At 37.9% G+C, this 24,512-nt stretch overlaps 1 protein-coding gene and 1 long non-coding RNA gene across 13 annotated transcripts in view; one reads left to right on the top strand and one right to left on the bottom strand.

Annotated features, from left to right (window-relative positions):
• LOC131046349 (uncharacterized) overlaps positions 1-2,015 on the top strand; it is a 34,034-nt gene extending 32,019 nt beyond the window's left edge. The window contains exons 3-4 of the long non-coding RNA XR_009105974.2: positions 1,191-1,354; positions 1,508-2,015. This is a non-coding gene — a long non-coding RNA (uncharacterized LOC131046349). The remainder of the gene's footprint in view (positions 1-1,190; positions 1,355-1,507) is intronic.
• Positions 1-24,512, bottom strand: part of LOC131046296 (serine/arginine-rich SC35-like splicing factor SCL28) — a 142,967-nt gene that overhangs the window by 26,292 nt on the left and 92,163 nt on the right. For 7 of the 12 annotated variants that reach the window (XR_009359222.1, XR_009105969.2, XR_009105967.2 and 4 more), the window contains one exon: positions 4,413-4,497. The exons of the other annotated variants lie outside the window; for them this stretch is intronic. Coding sequence is in view for 2 of the 7 variants with exons in the window: in XM_057980048.2 (XP_057836031.1) it covers positions 4,413-4,497 (85 nt within the window). In the remaining 5 variants the exon portion in view is untranslated. The remainder of the gene's footprint in view (positions 1-4,412; positions 4,498-24,512) is intronic. 12 annotated transcript variants of the gene reach the window in all.

Here is a 24,512-nt window from a genome sequence, read left to right as displayed (position 1 = left end):
ATTAATTGCCACTTTATCTTCCTTTTTATTTAATCACTGCCTTACTTATGACTATACAAGTCATTACGTAGGATGATCTTTTTGTCTTTTCGTGGGGGCTAGCATAATGAGGTGGGCCCCTTTTTTTATTTCTTTTATTTTTTACACGTCTTTTTTCTGTTTTGTCTTTTTCATTGGTTGCTGTTAATGAATAACTTTGTGAACTACGTATTAATTATTGACTACGTAGCTGTCACACAGAACCACGATTTGCTACAGTATCAGATCAGTATGTTATAATATCTTAGAAATACGGTATGCTACAGTATCCATTCACAGGCATATGAATACGATCGGCTATATGCTGTGCCGCCTCCTAACATATATCAGACTGGTGTAAATCTGTGTGATAACATTTGTATATTTTTACTGCTTTTTACATACTATTCTCTGTAGACAATACATGCCACTTACTGGAACTGTTTACTGCTGTATAATTCAATGCTGTATAATTCACTGCTGGGGACTATATAATTTTCTGTTTTCTGTAGTCCCTTTTACTGCTGTGTACATACCATGCTTTGTACCCATTTACTGCTGTATATACAGTATTGCCAATCATAAATATATGCTTTGTAGACCCCGACTGTGGCATCAACACAATAAAGTATACTATGAAGTATACTAATTCTTTTGACATCAATGACAACATTTCCACCAGGAGTTTACCATGTGTTTAAAAAAAATTCATCCCCTTGTCCTTTGCTAAGAACTTGTTACACAAAATGTCATAAATTTTGTTAGCATCGTCAAGTATACCATCCCTTCTGGATGATAGCAAGCTATAAGCCCCACTTACCTATTTTGTGAAGCACACAATGGTGAGTGTATACAGAAACAGTATGGGTATTTGTATTGTTTTCCTGGCAAATTCATCTATTTTGTGAAGCATGCAATGGTGAGTGTATGTTTGTGTGTATGAATAATAAATGTGAGTAATTATATGTGTTTTATATTGTTTTTTAAGAAAATAAAAGGGAAATTCCTATATTGTAGAGATTTTCACTACTTTTTATGAGGTGGCACTGAATTTTGAGTGGCCGTGGTAATCTACCTAGATGTGTTCTATTCTACCTTGGTTTTTGTTTGGTTTAATTTGGAGTTATGTCTGAGATTTTAATGGGTGGTTATGATTAAATTTTGGATCTAAGAGGTCTAGTCCTAGGTTCAAGGCTACATTTGGGGAGGATGGACATTTTGGATTGTGGCATGTATATAATTGTTGGATTCAGCTTCAAGTCTTCTGATTTGGGTTTTCGACACTTCATGTTTCCGAGATGCCAATCTCAAGTTATGATGTTATCTTTGGACAAAGGTGTAGTATTTCTAGACTTCATGAATTTTATTCAATTCCACGTCAATTTTTATATTTGATAATTTTCAGATCCAGTGAAAAGCTCTAATGTTTACTGTTGTGACATTTAATATTAAAGGGTGACACTTTTAATCCTCAATACTTTTAATATAGGGTTGATTACTGAGTGGTGAAAAAAGGGATGTTTCGGGAGAAAGGCTATTCTATTCTTGTTGGGGGTGGCTGTGTAAAAGCAGTAGCTGATAGATTTGAGGACATAAATCTTTACATCTCAACGAGGGTGTGGCTCTTTGATTTTAGTGGCAAGATTTATGTAGGGCACTTTTGCATTCAAAGGCATTTCAGTTGCAGTCTGTTGCTAGTTTGGCTAGGGTTTTGCTTGTTAAATATTATGAGCAAATCTGGTCTTGATTCTTGCATTCTGAAGTGATCTTCTCTCTCTACATGCCCACTTTTTGTGTTTCTAGGGTTTTAAATTTTTATCAACTAGTAGCCTACTCTTCTTTCATTTTTACTAATTACTCTTCATCATTCAGTGGATGCAAATGCTAGGTGCATTCTTTTCACATTACTAAATTATTTCTATTTGTGTGATTTTCCTTGCATTGTATCCCATTGAAAAAAAGTACTTAAAAAATATTGCCGCTTACAAATTTTTAGTGGAAATTCTGCCTTTTTGTTTTGGAATTTGCATGCAGTGTGTGTTTGCAAAGGGTTTGGCATCAAGAATCAGATTAATTGCCATGGTGCAATATTCTAAAGGAGGTAACTTATAAAAGCGATCCCTATCAGATCACCTTTATGTTCATGCTGATAATAGGTAATTTATCACTAACATCTTTAATATTCAGCAAGTGCTCCTGATGTGATACTTGATTCAGTGATTCTCCCCATTCTAAACTTCATGTATAGAATAGTTTTTGCATATACAAATTGTCAATTTCTGAAGTCTAGAATTTGATCTTAAATTTTAGTGACTCAGATGGCCATCCTGAATCAAAAAACCTGGGCAATATTTCACATGTGAAGATTTTGAAGAGCTTTAGGGCTTTGTCGTATCTCTTGTCAAAGTCCTGGCCCTTTTCAGTCAGAGTTGCATAGAAACAATACAGATTTACGGCAAATTTTCCAGATCTCCCAATACAGACTCAGTTAGATACAATAGTTGTAGAAATATACATATATTCAACAATTTATATATCGAAGTGTATAGAACACAAGTTAAAAATACTTATTTATATATGCTTTGGGTTTTATATTTTAGTTTACAATATTTATTTTGTTTTGTCAATGCTTGTGTCTTTAATGATAATATGGGTGTGCATGCTTGTAATTGGTTTTGCAACTTTGGAATGTTTTTCATAAACCCTAGACCTGATACCACATACCACACTAGACAATTTAGTATCGTATCCAAATTTATCACATAAAGCTCAAATATAGGCCTGTCAGTATCCATGTTGTATTGGTGAGTATCACATTGCTATCAGGCATCTGATCTGTGGATGTGTATTCAGACAAGTGATGAGATATATCTAGCAACTTTGGTTCAAGTGCTTATCCTATCTCACTTTAGTCTTAAGCCATATCTCCAACCATTTTCCTTTTTACTAAACTATATATATTCGAAATTGGAAACTATTTTGCTTTTTCATAGATTGAAATTATGTTCTTAAAATTTCCAATATGTATTCAGAAACAAAATTTTCAGGTTTGATATATCCAACCTTTATCTTTAAAAACTCTCATTTCCACCAAAGAACCAATAATTGAACAAACAATTTTTTTTCTGACATGTTGGTTTTGAATGTATCTGATATGATTTTTATAAGAGATCAAATTTTCACTTCTGAAACAAAACAGAGTGTAACTCAAGGTTTCTACCACTGGTAACAGGGAAAACAATTGATGTACCCAATTCTTCTGGTTGCTCTTCACAGAAAATTTCTTCCCTTTACTCAACACTGTCTTAAACTCTGCACAGTTGGGGCCATTTTTATTTCTACTTGAGATTTGATTCTCTACTCTGCCCTACCAAGGAACCGAATGAGTTTCTGGATTTCTCCATAAAACTTCTTTGTCAATATGTCTGTGGGAATACCTTTGGCTTTGTGATTTTTTAATCCGAACAAGGTTGTTTGTTTAGTAGCTGTTCACATTAATGTGGGAAAACAAAATACATAACCTGAAATCTTGCTATCTGATCATTTATGTAGATTGTTCAGAAGTTCTTATGAGGTAGAAGCCTTCACCAATTTCACATTCTTTTCAGAAATCACAGCCTCCTCTTTACAAAACACTTTTTATAAAATGTCCACATAGAAAACTTCAGCAAATCTTCCTGAACTCCAACATTTCTTGCTCTATTTAAATCTTAATCAAATACTTGATTTGGGCTCTTGACGCACTTTCCTTCAGATACCCTACTTGGGCTATAACAATCTCTAATATTTCCCCTTAGTCAGAAACCCATAACGCGTTCTGATACAAAATGGGTAAATTAGGAAATGAAAAGACATTAAACAGAAGAGGAAACAGTTCATTTTCACATTATACCAAGTCCAACATTTCTAGTGTTCTTCAACTAAATAATGTAATAATCAATAATCATGTATGCTGTGATAGTATGATGGTTGACCATTACTTATATTTTAATGGGTAGAAGTACAGGTTCCACCATGCTCTTAAACCATTCATAGATAGCATCTTTAAGTGTGTGATTTTAGTCTCTGAGTGTAATTCATATATAAAAAGATATTTTTGTTTACTAGTCAAGACTGCAATCTCTCATCCTTGCCTTTGCCAAACATTTTTTGAGTGCCTAAAGTTCAAAGATGAAGGCATCCTTATTCAACACCAGGTATCATCATAGAATAATAATGCATTCAGAAACGTCTATACTTTCGATAATCTAATTGCAAGAGGATCACAAAGTTTCAGCATCAAAGCAGATTTAATTTGTAACACCTCAAGAATTCATTAAACCTTTTCACCCACTAAATCTGATCTACCTACACTACCAAACACAATTTCAATTGTCTTTTTGACAGATGATCACCTCTCAAATATTGCTATTCTTGTCAGTAGTCCAAAAGATTGTCTTGCAGACATCCAAACTCTTCTTTGGGTGTGCCATCTACTTCCTGCAGCCACCATTTCCAATTCCAACTCAAAATTTATCAGCATAACAAAAAGACTTCTGATGAACTCACGAAAACTTGATCTGGACAAGTATTACACCTAGTTTGAGCTGCAAGGGCTTTATAAATTTGAGAAAAAATGTCTCCCAACATGCACTTGGAGTAGTTTTGGTTCAAAATTGCCATTTTTTTCTTTATTGTTTAAAATGTTACAAAATTCAGCTTGCTGCTAGCCAGATTACGATCAATATGAAAAGATGCCCAAATAGGGAATATAGAGAAAAGCAATATCTTTTCCCAAAATCACACCTGATCACATACAGTTCTGATTTGCCACACATCAAATCTGCTATTATACTAGTTTCAGATTGCTGAATCTATTGCTTGAGATATCCAGTAATGGTTATAACAATGACATTCAATGTGTAAGGTGAACAGAAGTTTAAGCATGCATTAAACATCAGAAACATTACGACTAGCCTTTTCACCGCAACAATGATGAAGCTCGGAAATATTCATGACAGGGATATCGTTATAAGATATTATTAATGTGTAGCGTTTAGAGGTGCTAACATTAATACATACAATGCTTAGCGTTTAGAGATGCTAACATTAATGCATACAATGCTCAGCAGAGAAGGGAAATCACTTACAGAATTAGGACCATGACCAGTTGCTAACATTATGCTCTGTCCTCACTCAGCAAGGCTGTTTGCATATCTCTTTCACAGTCCACACTATAATGCTCAGATGCGAGATTCAACTCCAGCGATAAGGTGCCTGTCTACTGTAGCTTCTCTCGGTGGCGATGAACTTGAAGTTATGTATGAATGGTTCTCCTAATTCCGCAACCAATGCAGACCAAACTTCAAGTCGCAACCAGCCCCCGCCAAAATAATCTTCCCATCAGTTTGGAACGATTCATATGATTACCAAAGTGAAATTGGATCTAATAATTATTTGCGACTGTTTAATAGCTCCCACGGTATTAATTATGTCGGCTGCCTTTGTTTTTATTATTGATGAGGTATTTGCATATATCCAAGCCAGCAACTGTAAACTTGGCTCCAAGACCCTTCCCCCGAAATATATTTTATATCGTGTCCTCCTTTAAATCGTATTCATGATAGCTTCTTATTAGACTCCACAACAGATATCTATGCCCGATATGCTAGCTGTCTGGTATCTAGTGGATTAGTTAGACTCACTTCCACAGACGAGATCACCCAATAGACTCCACAACAAAAAGTATTAGTGAGGTGGCAGACCAACCTCAAGTTGTAATTCAATTAAGCAGACCAACAACCAGCTCACAATCACATAAAATGTTCCTTTATTTAAAATGGAAGAAATTCATCCCAAACAACATTAAACCTCAATATCTGCAAATATCTTTATTTACTTATCTACAAATTTGTCTCCAAGGGAGACTTCACAAATTTGGCTCAGATGTAGACTCTGTCATGAATCCACCCCTTCGGAAGAATTAGGTTTTCGTCCAGCTCTTCTATCAAAATCCTGAAGGTTTCGATCTCCAGAAATCATAAGTCGTTTATCAAATTCCAGCATACCTAACTTCCTCCCTCTAGTCTCCTTAGAAAGAACTCCAAGAAGCTTCTAGAATATTAGGCCAACCATATTTGGAGAACTTTATGTAATAAAATGACATTATGATATTATTTTATTGTGGGTATTTTATTTATTTTTGACAACTTAATAAAAATGAATTTAATTAATTGTCACCTTTCAAATTGGGGACATTACACAATAGTTGTACATAATTGTTTAAGTCTTTGCAGCTCAAAATTGTCCATCTGTCTCTATTAATTTAAAACATTTCAATGGCTCAGCTTTCTGCTTGTAAGCTTATGACCAATTATTTTATGCAAGGAATCTATAGTTCCTGGCAAGGACAATATTATTCATTCGGATGATAAAACATCTTAGTTTATTTAGACTCGGTGGAAAATGCAGAATGTCAATTAACTCAAGGAGATTCCTTGAAAAATTCCACCTTTTCATCAAACAAGAACAAGTGCTAGTTATGTAGTAAGCTGTCTTAGTTGTCTACCCAAACATCCATTATAATTTATAATGATTCTGGAGACATGGATCGTGACACTTCCACACAATCACTATTATATGAGTCAGTTGACTTCAATCTATGATTCTAGATGACTCTCCAAGTTGGAGGAGTTGCTTATCACTGTTTTCAGAATTACCTTCTTTACCACCTTAAACGGATCAGTTTTCTGCACATGAATAACACCAAAATTTGATCAATGAAGCACATTTTTGCAAAGCCGAATGTCACTGAGGTGTTTACAAGGCTTTGAAGAAGTATATTTGGCCTAATTTATGTATTGAAATCACATATAGTATGTTTACGACTGTTTGGCATACACTATCAGCAAACTGCCTAATAGAATCTAATTTAGATCTCTTTGTTTGATCTATAGTGACAAATAGAGTCTATTCCATACATTTTATATCCAAGCTTCCTACTATCAAGCACAACTATCTCATCTCTTATTGGTGGATGATGATTACTTCTCAAGGGTGGCTATTTTGTGTCATGCCAGAAGATCTATCACATGAAATTTGCTTTCAAATTCTTCTTTGAAGATATCTATGTAGTTGGCAAGGAATGAAATAAATATGTTATAGTCAGCTATGTAATAAATAATTATGCTTTGTATTTGTCTGTGTTGGTCCTCGACTGGTTGTTAGTTGTTGGTTAGTAGTTACCGATGGTTGGTAGACTTAACCAACATTGGTCTACTATATATGTGTACTTGTTATTCATAGTCAGGGACCACTCATGATATACTATACTCATTGCATATTTGATGGATGATAATAAAGATATAACTTTCTGAATATGTTGCAAGTAATTTTAGATTATTATTTTATGTAGTTTTGTATTCCCGTTTACATTGTAAATCTAACAAGTAGAATACACGAGTAAATAGTTGGCACCGTTGTCAATTCTAACTTTGGCATAATATAACTCATAGATGAGAATCATGGCAATCTAATGGGATAGCTTGTCAATGAACTAGTACAAGCTAATGAAGACCAAGAAGATCAACTGATACAGGACTTGATAAATTTGTGGGACATCTAGTTAAGAGATTATGTTTGGACGAAAGCCCTCATCAGGGAGGTCCCCCAAGATGCCATCTTGGACAATCTCACCATCAACGAAGAAGTTGATTGTTTGCTACATAGACTGCCAAGGCTTATTGCACGAAAATTCATCATCCTTCAAGACCTTTGGGAAGAGAGGGATTGAGAGCAACGAAGGCAGCAAATATTGCAACGTTACAAGGAAAGGAACTAATAGGACACCGGTAGTAGATGTAACCCCGGGAATTAATGCCCGTGCAGCCAAACAAAGATAGGAAACGAATTCCAAGCAAGCATGAAGAGATTGAATGATCGATAACATCATTACTTCAACTGAGAGAACAAGGAGAATGATGAAGGCAATTGAGAAGAATTTCTAGAGAAACCAAAAGCCCAAGATCACTAAGAAGTAAGAGCCGAAACGTCAATCATGGTCGTAGTTGGGAAGAAAGGAAGACACTCACTAAAGAACATACATAGAGTGAGTGGGAGGAAATTGCCAGACACCTACCACTCCCTGACGAAGTACACCTTGACCTTTCTAATCAAGTAGACAATCTGTTTGTACAACAAACATTGAACGAGGATGAAGAAGGAAACCTTGAACTATCTAAGACATTCAAGAATAGTATTCATCGCATTGAGAGGCTATTCATCTTTTTGGAATCAAATCAAAGACCCTTGGATGAAGGGAGTGTAGGAATGAGTCTGAAGATATCCAAAGTGCAAGGGATGCTGAAGATGGACATGTAGAGGACTCGTCCCTGGTTGAGAGTGAAGGAAGCACCTGAATGTAGAGGTCAAGATAGTCCACCCAGATCTAGCTGTAATGTCCCCATTTTTGTTAGTCTTTTATGGAGTCTTAGGCTTTTGGTTAAGTGGAGAAATAAGGAGAAATTAATTAAATTAATTTCTTATAAAGTCATTAAATAAATTAAAAATTAAAAAGTGACTTTATATTTAATTAACTTAATAAAATAGTGACTAAAGTATAAAATTAAAATAATTTAAAGTCACTTAATAAATAATAAAGTGTACCTACCCTCTTCTAGAAGGAATCTCATGATGGGTTATGAAAAAGGATAAATAGAAAAGGGTGATGGATGATCAAGGAGATTGGAGATTTGGATATGATGAAAAGACTGATGCATGACATTGGTTGAATCTCTGAGGACGCAAACCTTCAGCAGATTGATACAAGGACTGGACGAAACCCTAGTTTCTTCTTTTGGGAGTAGGTTCCTGACGGGATCTACATTGGTGCCTAATTTGTGAAGTCTTCTTTGAAGGCAAATTTGCGAAGAGAGTGGAGAGCATTCAGCTTTTCACATCGAGCATAAGGAGACTTTATAGCAGATCATGGTAGATGCTTCAGACTTGCAGACTTTGTGAATTCGCCTAGTGTTGGAGAAGGCATCCCTTGGGCTTTACTAGACAGCAATCTCATTTGGGCATCTAGGCGATACCTCTTGTTATTTTGTGGAGGCAAATTGAAGATATAAGAGGCTGCCATTATCACAGTTGCAGAACTTGGACTCCACGTTTTTGTTCATGTCACCTTCTACATGCACCGATTTTGACATTGAATGACTGCGATATCAATGGGAGGTTAAGGCGACTCTTCCTTGGCATTTTGTATCACATTTTAGGTGACAGTTTGGGGTTTGTAAACAAGAATCCGATCAGACAGGTCTGTGGCATTAAAACCCTCGTTTTGGATCCTATCCTCCTAATTGAGCATCGAATCTCACATTTCCATAAGGCGCTTTCACCCAGCATTAGCATCGATCAACTTGGAGAGGAGTTTGGTCATTTGTATGCAGATTACATCCGGTTCTCAGTCCAATCATTGGCAGCAGCAGGGCCGAACCTTGGAGTGCATCAATCAGGCTTGTGAGGCTCTCATCGTCTTGGATATTGTTGCTTCTTCATCACCCTACTTGGGCGAAATCATATCAGGTTCTTGACATTGCAATCTCTTGTAATTTACTGTTGATATGCATTAAGTCTGTGAGTACCATATGTCCTCAGAAAATCTGAGACATAGTTTGTTATCAGTCCAAATGATAAAGTTGTAGTGGTACTTTGGGTTGGCATCTAATAAAGTTAAGGAGTTTGGAGGCTGCATATTGTATAATCATTTTCTGAGGTTGCATATCATTCATTTGACAAAATGACAGCAATAAGATATGTCTGATTATAAGCTTCATTTGTTTCATAATACATTTGTGATTGTTGTCCAAACATTTCTATGTTATTATACTTATATTGTGAATGTCCTTACATGAAGAAATCAGCATTAGATGTCCCTGATATCAACTTGAAACTAAGATCAGCAGACTAGACTATGTCAGCCAAGTGTTTGATGAAATGTCTAAGTGAAAAATATTAAGATTTCATATCAGAATTTAGCAGGGACGTTACACTAGCGTAGAATGACAAAATCAAGCAAGAAAAATAGTGGCTCCCACGAGTCCAAATGTGGAAAGACAAAAGCTCATGAAGTTCATGGGGATGGGTTTGAAGATCATATGAGACACTGCAAGATGTGCGAAACCATCTAGATAGCAAGCGGTCAACAAGAAAAAGACTATTGGCTAAGAGCGTTTCCAGTGACACTACAGGGTATAGCCATAGAGTGGCTCATGAAACTTGATGAAGAATCTACAGCCTCATGGGATGTGTTGAAGAAGGCATTTGAGGCAAGGTTCAAAATATTGAGAGATGTCAATGAGATCCTGCTAGAGATCTTCAACAGTAAGCAAGGGAAAAAGTGAGAATGTATGAGCTTACAGTAGGCTCAAGGATTTTGCTAGTGAAGTTGGAGAATCAGTCAGTTGATAGACTTAAGAAGCAATGGTTCATCAAAGGATTGATTCCCTTGCTACACAAAAAAATGAAAGTAGTGCTTCCCTCCTTGTACGTTGATGCCTACATTTGGGTGATGGACATCGAGCGTGAAAACAAAACATCCTCTTGAGGGAAGAGGAAGATGGACGACGACAAGAGTGTAGAACACAATGCTACTACCAAGAGGGGGGGGGGAGGGGGGTGAATCAGTAGTATATAAATCTTTTAAACCTTTATGAAATTTAAGTTTGTTAAACTTAAAATTGAAACTGAAATCAATGTCAATGCAACCACACAAGAAAGAATGCACAAGAATTTACGTGGAAACTTAGGATGAGAAAACCACAGTGAGAAATGCTGCTAAGATCTACTGTCCTAATCCAGCCTCACAGATAAAACTATTTACAACCTTTTAAGGTACCAACCCAAAGAATCACCAAACACCCTATCAAATCGCCAACTCTTTAAAGTCTCAATTCAGTTATAAGAGCACCAACTCTATAAAGAGCCCAACTACAAGATATTACTGTTTCAATTACAGTTATCAACATGAAATTGAGTTTAATAGTCTGATAATCTGCACGTTTTATCATATACCGAACATTAGAATAAAATATCCAAGGGTACTCTATCCTCTCCTGAACAAAATCACTAAGTGTGCCAAGATTGCGAGAAAGACCACACGGTGACTCCAAGGTCTATATGTGCGAAGGGGTGACTTTATGTGGGATAGCTTCCTTGGTCATGTATGCTAAAATACAAGGGGGACTTATGCTTGGCTTGTTCCATTCACAATGAAGGTCTAGACAATGAAGCTCTATCATTTGGGACTTGGATAATGGACTTAAAGAAAACTGAAAAGGAGATAAGGGTTTAGAAGTTCTAATCTACTCCTAAGAATTCAAGAGAGGGTATTGACTAGGTGAAACCAATAACCATGCTTTGCTTCGCCATGCTAGGACAACTACATAAAGTGGGTGCAATCTTCAAGGGATGTGCTTATGATTTTCACGTCATGAAAAAACTGCCATCAAATCGAACAATATTTATCCAGACAGAAGTTAGCATCCACAATGTAAGCTCAGACTAACTTTACACAATGAACAAAAATCATCTGTTCATCAAAAGTATGAGCGGAGATTCACCGTAAATCAATACTTATCAAATCTTGCATTCGTCTAACATACATTAAATAAAATCTAAACTATGATGAGGGATAAGAACCATGCAAACTCCAAAATAAGAGAAATAATCACCATCAATTTGAACAATGTATTACTTATTACTTTGGCAGTCATAAACAACAATTTACTTATCTCAACATGTTTTGCAACATGCTCCCATGTTTTACAAATGAGGTGCGAGCTCAATTTATAGGCTCCTCAATTACAATTCAATGGCCAGGATTGATTTCAAATCAACAACCGAGATTACAAAGGGGGTCACCACTTCATTTGTAAGGGAGGGAGATTTGTATGAGATTGTTGCAATAAGTTTCTGAAATAATAATAGTGAAGCATTGGCTTTTGTTGTTCACTTGTGTTGTTTCAAAACTTGCATGGTTTCACATTCCTCACTTAATTTAGATTTGCTTCAAGTATTTAGATGAATGAGATAGATTACATTGCTTTGTGGTGAGATCTTATGCTCATACCTTTTGCTGGTAGATGATTTATATCTATAGTGCAAGGTTGGATTGAGCTATTTTACGTGCGTTCTTAACTTGAATTATTGGATGAACATTGTTCTTTGATGGTGTTCGTTGATGGTTTAAAATCTTACAAGCACAACATCTGAAGATTGCACCTCCTTTATGTAGTTGTTTGTGGTTGATCTCACTAGAGCTTTGCTATTTGTTTAGTTCTTAGATTTAGTTTAGTCTTTCTAAACCCTTTGCAATTTTACTTTCCACATTATCTTATTGAAAAGTCCTAAAGGAGAACCATTCATTGGCAAATCATTCGTGAAGTCTTCTTGAAGTTTTAGAATTTGTTTAACTCTTCTTCAATGTGCGTAAATCCCCTTGGATTACTAGCAACATCAACCAAACGAGTCTATATCCATCGTAAAGTCGCTTGTACGATGTTGCAACCTTGGAGTCAATGTATGATCTTCCTGCAATCTTAGCATACATATTATTTTGATCAAGAGAGGGTAAAGTGTATTAGAATAATACTTTCTTATTTATTTAATGCTCAATTATGTAATATTATGTAAATATTTCTAATAAGATCTTTCTGATCTTATTCGCAGTTTCTTTTTAGAAACTTGTTGTTTTGTACATTTTGTAAATCTTTTTATTGAGCATATTTGCTCATTGTTAATAGTATTAACAATGAGCAAAGATGCTCAATAAAAAGATTTTACAAAATCTTTTTATTGAGCATCTTTGCTCATTGTTAATACTATTAACAATGAGCAAATATGCTCAATAAAAAGATTTACAAAATGTACAAAACAACAAGTTTCTAAAAAGAAACTGCGAATAAGATCAGAAAGATCTTATTAGAAATATTTACATAATATTACATAATTGAGCATTAAATAAATAAGAAAGTATTATTCTAATACACTTTACCCTCTCTTGATCAAAATAATATGTATGCTAAGATTGCAGGAAGATCATACATTGACTCCAAGGTTGCAACATCGTACAAGCGACTTTACGATGGATATAGACTCGTTTGGTTGATGTTGCTAGTAATCCAAGGGGATTTACGCACATTGAAGAAACTTAATACAACAATCATTTTTTACCAATTATGTGTTTATATAATATGGTATCACAGCCTGGTGATTTTGAAAAAAAAAATTCTGTTTTTCTAAATTTAGCTCCTGGAAAATTTCGAGGTTGGATTTGTGTGTAAAGGTCGTATTTTTTTGGGGGTTTCGTGTCTTAGGTTTTGAATCTACAAACCCACGACTTTCTTAGTGTTACTTCTTCTGCTGCCTGCGTCTTTTGTTTGTGTCGACTTGTGTGTTTATTCGCACGCGATTTTCCGACCTTTCATCTAGCGACTTGGGATTTCTGAGTCTTTTGCTCGCGCAACGCGATTTTTTCCTGCCTCCAATTTTTTTTTTGCCATATTTGGATGAAAACATGCGTTTTCGACTAGGGTTTTTACCCTTCAGATCAAGTCAATTTTTTTTTATGATTGCAGATTCTTGGTGGGTTTTTCAAGAGCTCAACTGGGTTGTTTTCAAAATTTTGTGGGTGCATCGTTTTCCTTGCCTCAAATTTCATGCCCACAGATTTAAATTCTGATTTCAGATTTTTTTTGGGTTTTTTGCAAGGATTTTTGGGTTGTCTTCGGATTTTTCTAGGTCAGCGAAAATTTTCTCGAAATCCGTATCATCCGTACTTAATCCATTTTTTGAAGTCTGTACTTGTATCTGCCTCTGTTTTTTGCATTGGGATTTGTATTCCATGTTATTGCCTCTTCTTTGGTTTTAGTTTTTTGTGCATTGGGAGACGTGCAAGATGGCATCAAGCATCATTGACCAACTTGATGTTGGAAGGCAGTCAGCGATTCAACGGCAAAAATTATAACACCTAGAAGCAGCGTATGCTGACAATCTTCGAATATCGCCGCCTAGATGATCTTGTCTTGGGAAAAGAATCTCGTCCTTCTACAACTGGAGCCAATCAAGACAAATTTGATGACGGCAATAGGGAAGCTGTCATGCTTCTCAAGCTCTTTGTCACAGATGACCAACTACCTCAGATTCCTTCTGGTCAATCAGCCTGAGAAATTTGGAAGAATCTGAAGGAGTTGCATGATACATCAGACAAAAGCCGAGCGTTCTTCTTGAAGAACCAGTTGTTCTTCTTGAAGAACTAGTTGTTCTACATCATGATGGATGAACGCATCTTACAGGAGCATCTCACAAAGATTAAAGACATTCGAGATCAACTCGACGCTATTGGTTGGAAAATGGAGGAAGAGGATATGGTAGTCATAACCCTCAAAAGTCTACCAAAATCCTACGAGCACTTCATAGAGACTCAACATTACGTCTATGAATGTTGATCTGAAATTTCCAGAGTTATGCACCAAACTTTTGCAGCAGGATCGTTGGAAACAACAGTTTGGTAGCGGTGCCACTTCATCCTCCTCTAAGCAAGCCTTTGTAGCCAAATCCTTTCACAAGGATAAAGGCAAATTTCAATCATCTCTCTCAGTCGAAGGGCTCTAGTCAATCACAGGAAGGCTCGAAAAAGAAGGTTCAATTCAATTATTGTCACAAATATGGCCGTCTGATTAAGGATTGTCGCAATCGGATAGCTTCCGAACAGCGGAAGCAGGGAGGGTCTCAACCTAAAGCCAATGTCGCTGAGCACATAGAGTAGAAAGAGTTTGCCTTTTACGCCTTAATGGCTAAAAGACTTGCAGACCATGTGAAATCTTCTGCTTGGTATATTGATTCTGGTGCTTCTTGCATTTCACTCACTGGTGTGATTGGTTTACAAAATTCTCTCCCTATATTGATTCAGTTATTTTTGGAGGAGGTGAGGAGTATACAGTTGTCGGCAATGGCAACGTTCGAATACAATCTAGTGGGAGGAATCTCATGTTCCTCAATGTGTACTACGTTCCTGGCATGGAAATGAGCCTTCTCTCTGTGAGTCAAATTATGCGGCATTCTCCTTAGCTTGATGTCATCTTCAGTGCACATAAGTGTTCTATTGTTGATCGTGCAACATGCACTACAATTGTTGTTGGTATTGACGATCATGGTCTTTATAGACTTGTGGATACAGGTGATTCTCTTGAGCATGCCTTCTCAACAAAATCCTCCTCTATCTCCCGTCTATGGCATCAGCGATATGGTCACCTGAACATTCATTAGCTTGCTCAGCTTGTTCGAGAAGATTTAGTACATGGCCTACCTGAAATTCAAACTCAGAATCAACGAGTTTGTGAAGCTTGTCAGGCTGGGAAACAACATAGGACACCGTTCAGGGATGGTGACTCATGGCGAGCCTCTAAGGTACTGCAATTGGTCCACACTGATGTATGTGGTCCAATGAATACTACTTCTGTTACTGGGTGCAAGTATTTCTTACTTTTTGTTGATGATTATAGTTGTAAGATGTGGGTGTACTTTCTTAGATAGAAATTAGATGTGTTTCCTGTATTTCCTTGGTAGAAAAAGAGTCTGGTTGTTCTATTATTACTCTTAGATCTGATAATGGGGGGGAGTTTTGTTCTACTGCTTTCTCCACTTTCTGTGATACACATGGTATAAAACGTCAGTTAACCACACCATACACCCCTCAGCAGAATGACATTGTAGAACGTCGTAGCTGCACTGTTACAGAAATGGCTAGGTCTATGTTGGAACACAAAAATGTTCCTAAGAAGTATTGGGCAAAAGCAATGTTTACTGCAGTCTATCTCCTTAATAGGTCTCCCACTCATGCTGTTAAAGGGAAGACTCCTAAGGAAGCCTAGATTGGTCGCAAACCCAAGATCAGCTATTTGAAAGTTTTTGGCTCTCTTGCATATGTTTGGAATCCAGATGCCAAGAGCTCTAAGTTGGATTCCAAGAGTCAGAAGCTCATGTTTACAGGTTACAATGACAACCATAAGGCCTACCGGCTGATTGATGTAGACACTGATCGTCTCATCTTTAGTCACGATGTTGTCTTTGATGAAGATCGAGGACCATTTCAGCTTTCCTCGTTTGAGCAAAATTTTGAGGATCAGCCTTTGAAGGCTTCTGATTTAGGTGTTCGTCTTCCATTTGGTTCACCTGATGGGAGGGATGATGCAGATTTTGTATTTGATGATGCACTACCTGAATTTCCTCCGGATGATGCTAATCTTCCACCTATTCTAGATCCTCTTCCACCTCCAATTCCAGTTCTTCCTCTTCCATCCGATGTTGGCACATCTACTCTCCAACCTAAGTAGTGGGCTAAGACCATCAGTGATCTTCATCCTGATGAGCTCATTGAGGGTAGATCTTCCAAAAATTAGGGCAAGCAACAAAATACAGTTAACTTTGCTCTCATGGCCAACATTCACAACATTTATGAGTCTCAGACTTATATCGAAGCAAAAGGGATTCCAGAGTGGGAACAGGCAATGGATGCAGAATACCAAAGCCTTCTGAAGAACAACACCTGGGTTCTCTCTGATCTTCCTCCACGGAAGAAACCCATTAGCTGCAAATGGGTCTATAAGGTCAAGTATCATGCAGATGGTACCTTAGATAAATACAAGGCCATATTAGTTGCTTGAGGATTCACACAACGAGAGGGCATTGATTATGAGGAGACATTTGCTCCTACTGCCAAGATGAGTACCATTCGTCTTCTTCTCGCTATTGCAGCTTAGTTTCGATGGAAAGTCCATCAAATGGATGTTAAGAGTGCCTTCCTCAACGATGAATTGCAAGAAGAAGCCTCTTGGTTTCAAGGTTGCCAGCAAAGAACATCAAGTATGTAGACTCATTAAAGCACTCTATGGACTTAAACAGGCACCTCGAGCATGGTACATTAAGATTGATCAATACTTGGTTGCTCATGGTTTTCAGCGTTGCCCTTCTGACAGTAATTTGTATATCAAACACTCTGGTGATGATATTCTCTTTCTTGTTGTCTATGTGGATGACTTAATCATTACTGGCAGTTCAACACATTTGATTGCAAAAATCAAACAAGATTTGTGCTAGGATTTTGATATGACAGATTTGGGGCTTCTCCATTATTGTTTGGGTGTTGAGATTTGGCAGACAAATGGTAGCATTTTTATTTCTCAATCTAAGTATGCTAGGAACTTGCTTGACAGGTTTCAAATGCAGGATTGCAAACTTGCTTCCACACCTATGGAGACTGGCTTGAACTTGTCAGCCAAGTCTGATTCTCCTCCTGTAGATGAACCACAATTTAGGCAACTACTGGGCAGTCTCATCTATCTTACTGCTACTAGACCTGATCTCAGTTTTGCAGTGAGCTACATTTCACACTTCATGACAACCCCCAAGGCTGATCATTGGGTAGCAGCGAAACGTGTGTTGCGTTATGTGAAAGGCACCTTTGATTATGGACTTCTTTACACTAGGAGTCATGATCCTAGACTCAGTGGGTTCACAGATTCAGATTGGGTAGGTTCGGTTGATGACAGGAAGTCAACATTTGGATGTGTTCAGTTTGGGATCCGATGCAGTCACTTGGACTAGTAAGAAGCAGCAGGCAGTGGCTCTCTCCTCGACAGAAGCAGAATATCAGGGAGCAGTTAAGGTAGCTTGTGAGGCAGTTTGGCTTCGTCGGATGCTTGCGGATATGCAAATATCTCGAGCAGGTTTGACTCCCTTGTTCTCTGACAATCAGGGATTCTCAAACTTGCCAAGAATCCAGTCTTCCATGAAAGAACCAAACATGTAGAGCTTCATTGTCATTACATTCGACGGTTGGTTGAAGACGGATCCATTCAGTTGCTATATGTTCCTACAGCGGAGCAGCTAGCAGATATTCTCACCAAGTTCCTCAGTCCAGATAAGTTTGTAAAATTCAGGGGGTCTATTGGTGTAGTTGATAGATTGACCATTACGGGAGGGTATTAGAACAATGCTTTATTATTTATTTAATGCTCAATTATGTAATATTATGTAAATATTTCTAATAAGATCTTTCTGATCTTATTCGCAATTTCTTTTTAGAAACTTGTTGTTTTGTACATTTTGTAAATCTTTTTATTGAGCGTATTTGCTCATTGTTAATACAACAATCATTTTTTACCGATTATGTGTTTACATAATAAAGTGACCATTGGAACTTTATTCTATGTTGGTGTGGTCACAAAACACACGTCAATGCTACTTTTACATCTTCGGATCTGTTTTCTTCCAGTTTTATGCCTTCAAATTCTTGAACACATTTTGGGTTTGCTTTTTCTACACCACATTGATCCCCTCCAATTGATCATGAAGATTCTCTTAGAGTTCTCTTTGAGCAAATTTAGAGTCTAGAGGAGAACATTAAGGATTTTTAGGATTTCTTAACCGAAAAAAACTTACAGTCGAGTGGCCCTTGTTGGAATTCTAAGAGGCGCGCTAATTCTAGATTGCAAAGGCCTTAAACTCTTAGGATCATGTATTATCCCTCTTCAAATAACCCAAATTCTGCTAATTTTCTTTGATTAGTTCTTATTGTTCAGCAGGTTTGTGATACAATGGATAAAAAAATATAATGTTCCTCATATCTGGAAGTCGTTCATCCAACTTAGACTACATAAGCAATCTTAAGCCATAGAACTCTTATTACGGGCTCAGACTCCCACAATGCTCAAAATAATATTGATTGAATCCTTCTATGTGAATATGCTTTTGCGAACTGAATCACCACTTTTCTATAGGTCCAATTGTTGTAGCAATGCCTAAACAAACAATATGCAAAACAAAGACTCATAAAGATTATGAAGTCCATACTGAAGAAGAGAACTATTGTCGTTCAATCTTTAAATGCCTCTCAGGATGAAGGAACAACACATGGCTTAGATTCGGATGGTATGATAGTTTTGGAAGATATAAAGGCCCTTTGATTTGCATATGGTCAAATAACTATGCATCCAAGCAAGAAAATTGGAGCCATTTATTATTCACAGGCCAACTCTAATTGTACCAACGAGTATTTATCAAAACCTGTGCCAAAGGTAGTTAAGGCCATCTTATGAAGATAAGTCTACTCAACACATTCCCATGTCAAATGTATTTATTTGGTAACTTACAAAATTGAAGGAATAACATTATTGATTGCCCAAACTTCTAAATTCCATGGCACACAAGAATTCAGCTCCCCATACACCCTAGATGTATATAGTTGGCAATAGAAATCACCTCGAACCTTATGTGGGAATGCAGCAATTATTACTATGCAGGCATTGATACAATTTTTGAATAATAGGATCACCCACAATATATTCAAAACCTCCACTAATAATCTTCAGTTAGCACTACAATCTAGTTATGTGAAATGGTATAAGAATGATTACTTCCCCAATTGATTAATAATTGCACTAGTAATGTTATTGCAGAAGTACATGACACAACATTGTTGGCAAGAGACACTACATAAGTATAGATAAGTGTATGGGAGTTGTCATTGATGGCAACTGTTGTGACGTATTCACACATCGCCCCATTGTAAATGGAGACCCCTACTTTTTTCTTTTTGGGGTTTGTTTTTCTAAGTCTTTTAGGGTTTTGTCTGATAGCCTTTGCATGCTGAGTGTTGCCAAAGGGATCACTAGGATGGCCGGCTCTGCTTGAGCCAGGGGGAGTTAGCAGGTGCTCCAGGTTAGAGTTTCTTTGAAAGTCTTCCTTAGGACAAGGTTTTGCTCTTGTTGCTAATTGTATCTTGTTTGAGTTTGAGGAGGTCAATGAAGCTTGGTGAGTGAATATCATCCTTGAAGGTTTGAATTAAGTCAAATTGGTGAGTGATGAATTCTAGAATGTCATCCTGATCTTCAAATGTCCTGAAATTTGGCTAAGTCTGGAATGTCTTCCTGATCCTGAAATTTGACTAAGTCTAGAAAATTGAAGAATCCCCCAAAAACTAGATTTTGCATTATAAGCCCTGGAGTCTGAAACCAAAGCGAATTTCAATTTCGCTCCGGACCTTTCCAAAGGGTCCAGAGCAAAATTCTCCATAAGACATTCTACTTTGACCCAAACTTAGAACTAACTCATTCCCAGGCATTATTGAGGGCAAAACACTTGTTTGGATGAAGAAATGTGAGAAATGAAGTCAAGATTTGAGCCTAAATGTGAATTTCGCTCCTGACCCTTCCAAAGGGTCTAGAGCGAAATTCGCCCTAGACACCTTTTTTCCTCTTTGTGTACACACAAACCTAGTTCCTTCGGCGTAGTTGGAAGGAGAATGATGTGTCTTTGCCTTTTGAGGTGATAGAATGTGAAAGAATGGAGGATTTTTGACCAAAACAAGAATTTCGCTCCCGACCCTTCCAAAGGGTCCAAAGTGAAATTCATTTTTTCTCCATTTTGCTCTTTAACTTGACCAAGTTTGGAGCTTCTAAGGCATGGTTTGGAAGACTTGGATGCATATTTTTCTTGGAGAGGAGGTTTGATGCGATGAAATGGTGAAAATTAACCAAGAATGGAAATTTCGCTCCTGACCCTTCCAAAGGGTCCAAAGCGACATTCCCTATAGGTCCCGTCCTTAGCCTAGGTCTAGAGCGAAAGCCTCATTTGACCCCCTATTTTGCCTAAGGCATTGAAAGACGAAGTTTTCAAGCTAATTTGGTGGTAAGTGGACTTGGTGGTGGTGAGAAGAAGTTGGTTAAATCAAGTTTGAAGTGAGTTGAGGAGGAAAGGGGTATGAAATCAACCCAAATCTTGAATTTCGCTCCTGACCTTCCAAAGGGTCTAAAGCGAAATTCCTAAAAGACACCTTTTCTTCCTTGTTTGCACTAAAAGTCTCGTTCCTTGGACATGGTGGGGGAAAATTGGTTATGTTCTTGCCTAAGGAAGTGATTGAAAGTATTGAAAAGTGAAGGTTTTGTCCAAGAATGGAAATTTTGCTCCTGACCCTTCCAAAGGGTCTAGAGCGAAATTACCCATAAACCTCATTTTCTTCTTTGTTTAGACCAACATTCCAATTCCTTGGACATATTTGGAAGTGGATTAACATGTCTTTGCCTTTTGAAGTGATGGGATGTAAAAATGTGAAGGATTTTGTCCTAAAACAAGATTTTCGCTCCTGACCCTTCTAAAGGGTCTAGAGCGAAATTCTTGGAAACTCATATTGTCTTCTTGGAGATGGTCAAATTCTTGAGTTTTGTGGCATGGTTGGAAATACTTTGATGTGTTCTTGCCTTTGAAAATTGGATTGAGGCGATGGAGTAGTCAAAATCAACCCAAAGTAGGAATTTCGCTTTTGACCCTTCCAAAGGGTCCAGAGCGAAAATCCTTGTAACTCTCATTTGATTCCTTGTTTTGGCTAGGCATTGGCATGTTGGAGGGTGAATTGGTATGTTCTTGCCTTGAGAGGTAGTTGGATGCTTTGAAAGATGAAGATTTTGCCTAAATCATGAATTTCGCTCTTGACCCTTCCAAAGGGTCTAGAGCGAAATTCTTTATTAACCTCATTTACTTCCATGCTTGGGCTTCAAACCTTGTTCCTTGGTTGAAGAGTGATGGAATTTTACCTTGTAAATAAGATTGGGATTGAAAAGATGAAGAGTCAAGTCTAGAATGAGAAATTCGCTCCTGACACTTCCAAAGGGTCCATAGCGAAATTTCACAAAACCACTCTTTTCCCTCAATTTTATGCCAAGTCTAGGATGGTTCAAGGTGAATTATGATTGGAAGTGTCCTTTGGTGGGACTTTGAATTGCTAGTGATTATCAAATTTGAAGGAATTGAGCCAAATCATGAATTTCGCTCCTGACCCTTCCAAAGGGTCCAGAGCGAAATTCCTAAAATCACCTATTTTCCCTTCAAAGCAAGTCAAATCATTGGTTTTTATGGCTTGGATGGGTGTGAAGTGGCGTGACCTTGCCTTTGAAGGTGGATGGAAGTGAGAGGAATGAAGAATAAGCTCAAAATATGAATTTCGCTCCTAACCCTTCCCAAGGGTCCAGAGTGAAATTCCTTAAAACACCCTTTTCCTTTCATTTTTATGCCAAGCTAAGCCTAGACCAAGGTGGGAGAAGTTGGGAGATGCCCCTAGGATTGCCCTTGAATGGATTGTCGCCTCCAGAAATGAAGATTTTAAGCTTGGACAAGGATTTCCCTCCTGACCCTTTTAAAGGGTCCAGGGCGAAATCCTAAATAGGTCCTATCCTTGGCCATGGTTTTTTGGCGAAATGCTCCTTATTATCCATTTTTGAGGCCAAGTAAGTATTGTCAAGTTGAGAGAAGGATTCAAATGGAGAATCAAGTAATAACAAAGTGAAAGAAATGGAGTTGAGTGAGGGAAAACAAGCAAAGAGAGAAATTCATTCCTGACCCTTCCAAAGGGTCCAGAGCGAAATTCTCCAAATCAACCATTTTCTCCTTGAGTGAAGCCAAAACATTGATTCCTATGGCATGGTTGAAGGTGGAGTGATGTATTCTTGCCTTGTTAGGTGAATTGAAGCAAAGGAAGTCAAGAAATAAGTCTAAAGCTTGAATTTCTCTCCTGACCCTTCCAAAGGGTCCAAAGTGAAATTCTCAATTTCACCTAACTTGCCCATAACCAAGGTCAGGTCATGGATCCCTAGGCTTTGGAGAAGAGAAAACTAAGCATATGCTTGCCTTGGGAGGAATTTTGGAGTAAAGGAGTGAGAGAATTGTCTTGGAATGCAAATTTCGCTCCTGACCTTTCCAAAGTGTCCAGGGCGAAATCCCTTATAGGTCCTGTCCTTGGGAAGGATCTCAAGAGAACTTCATTTTGATAACTCTTATTGATGATTTAAGGTAGAAAATGCTATGTTAAATGAATTTATTATGTATACTTAATCATCTTTTGGTTTATTTTGCAAGTGGAGGAAAATCAGGCAGGACAAGGATGACCTATTCTAAGCCCATCGCCATCAAGGACGTCCCAGGCAAAAGGGAAGACTCAAGGTGCTTTGAAGCATTGGAAGACTAGGAGTGTTCAAGGAGTTCAAGTTAGCCTCGAGACTTCATTCTTTCACAAGATGATGTTTGCTCTCTCGGGTGAACGATTAAATGCAAAAAGTAAATGCGCAAAACATAATGGAAATATATTAAATAACCAGTCTCTATATTAATTCAACAGTCCCTGTACATCAAGTGCTTATAACATTACACTTGACACGACTATCATGATCCCACTACGAAGGAAAGGTACGCAATATATAATACCCGAAGGGGTGCGACCAATCGTCGCGTCCAACTGCCCTTCGAGACAACTAACTAATTGACCGCCGTAATTCATTATTACCGAAGACAACATAAACAAAATATGACAACATAACATAATGATTATTCTCGACAACATCATCCCCCCCAAGAAAAGAAGTCAACTCCGGACGACTTAATACAAAATAGAGATGAACGGCAAGAACTACTGACGCCAATCGAGCCCAAAACTTATACACTGGCTGCGTCCTCGCCTCAAAACCCTTTTCTGCTACCATCTGATGCTCAAGTGCCTCTTTGACATCACAGTTCTCCTGTGCCTAAACCAAACTTGTCTGCAAAACACGCTTTTCAGTCTCAGCCTCCACCAACTGCTACTCAAATGACATTGTCTCCCTAGCCAATTTGTCCTCGATAGCCACCGGCGTTGCCCTCTTGGCATCCAACTCCTGGGTATGCTGAGCTAAGTCTCACGCTAGTATTGCCTCCAACCTGGTGGTCAACTCCTCCCGAGCCCTCTCTGCATCCACCAAGGCAACCTCACGTCCAACCGAGACGTACCCCAAGTTCCTCAAGCGTACCATTCCTACCTGGAGGTTGCCACAACCCGCTGGCACAAAGGCTAGGAGACACCTCAAATCCTCCATCACACTCCCCAAAGGCTAACAACTGAACTGAATAACTCTCAGGTGTCATACAATTGCGCAGACCCGCAACGCCTTCCCTCACCAATGCCTAGCTTCAGGCTTCCTTCTCACAGTACGGACAACCACAACACTTACCGTGACATCTCTAATGCCCTTCGCCCAACTCCAACAAGTGTACTATAGCTCAAAAATAAACTGGGGTTTGGGGGCAATGCCCCCAGCGGGGTTTGGTGCAACGCCCCAGCAGGGTCGAGGGGCAGCGCCCCTGCCGCCAACACCAATTAACAACCCTTAGAACCATACGAAAGTCCATGGCGCACATCATTTCTGTGATATTTTATGATGTCATAACCCTTCTTCTCCACTCTAATATTTTCAGTGTCTTGGCTCCAGATGTCATCAAATAATTTTTCAATCTAGTCGTCCTTTTTTTTTTCTTTTTTTTCCTGTAATGTCCCTGATGGTACCCCGAGGTGTAGTGTATTTAAAGTATGTGGTACACTCCAAGGGCAACGAGTTCTTGTTATGCTCGACAGTGGAGCCTTGCTCAACTTCATA

The sequence above is a fragment of the Cryptomeria japonica genome, chromosome 10, assembly GCF_030272615.1.
Source record: "Cryptomeria japonica chromosome 10, Sugi_1.0, whole genome shotgun sequence".
In the NCBI taxonomy this organism is placed as follows: domain Eukaryota; kingdom Viridiplantae; phylum Streptophyta; class Pinopsida; order Cupressales; family Cupressaceae; genus Cryptomeria; species Cryptomeria japonica.
The sequence above is the reverse complement of the archived record's forward strand: the minus strand, read 5'-3'. Positions and strand labels throughout refer to the sequence as shown.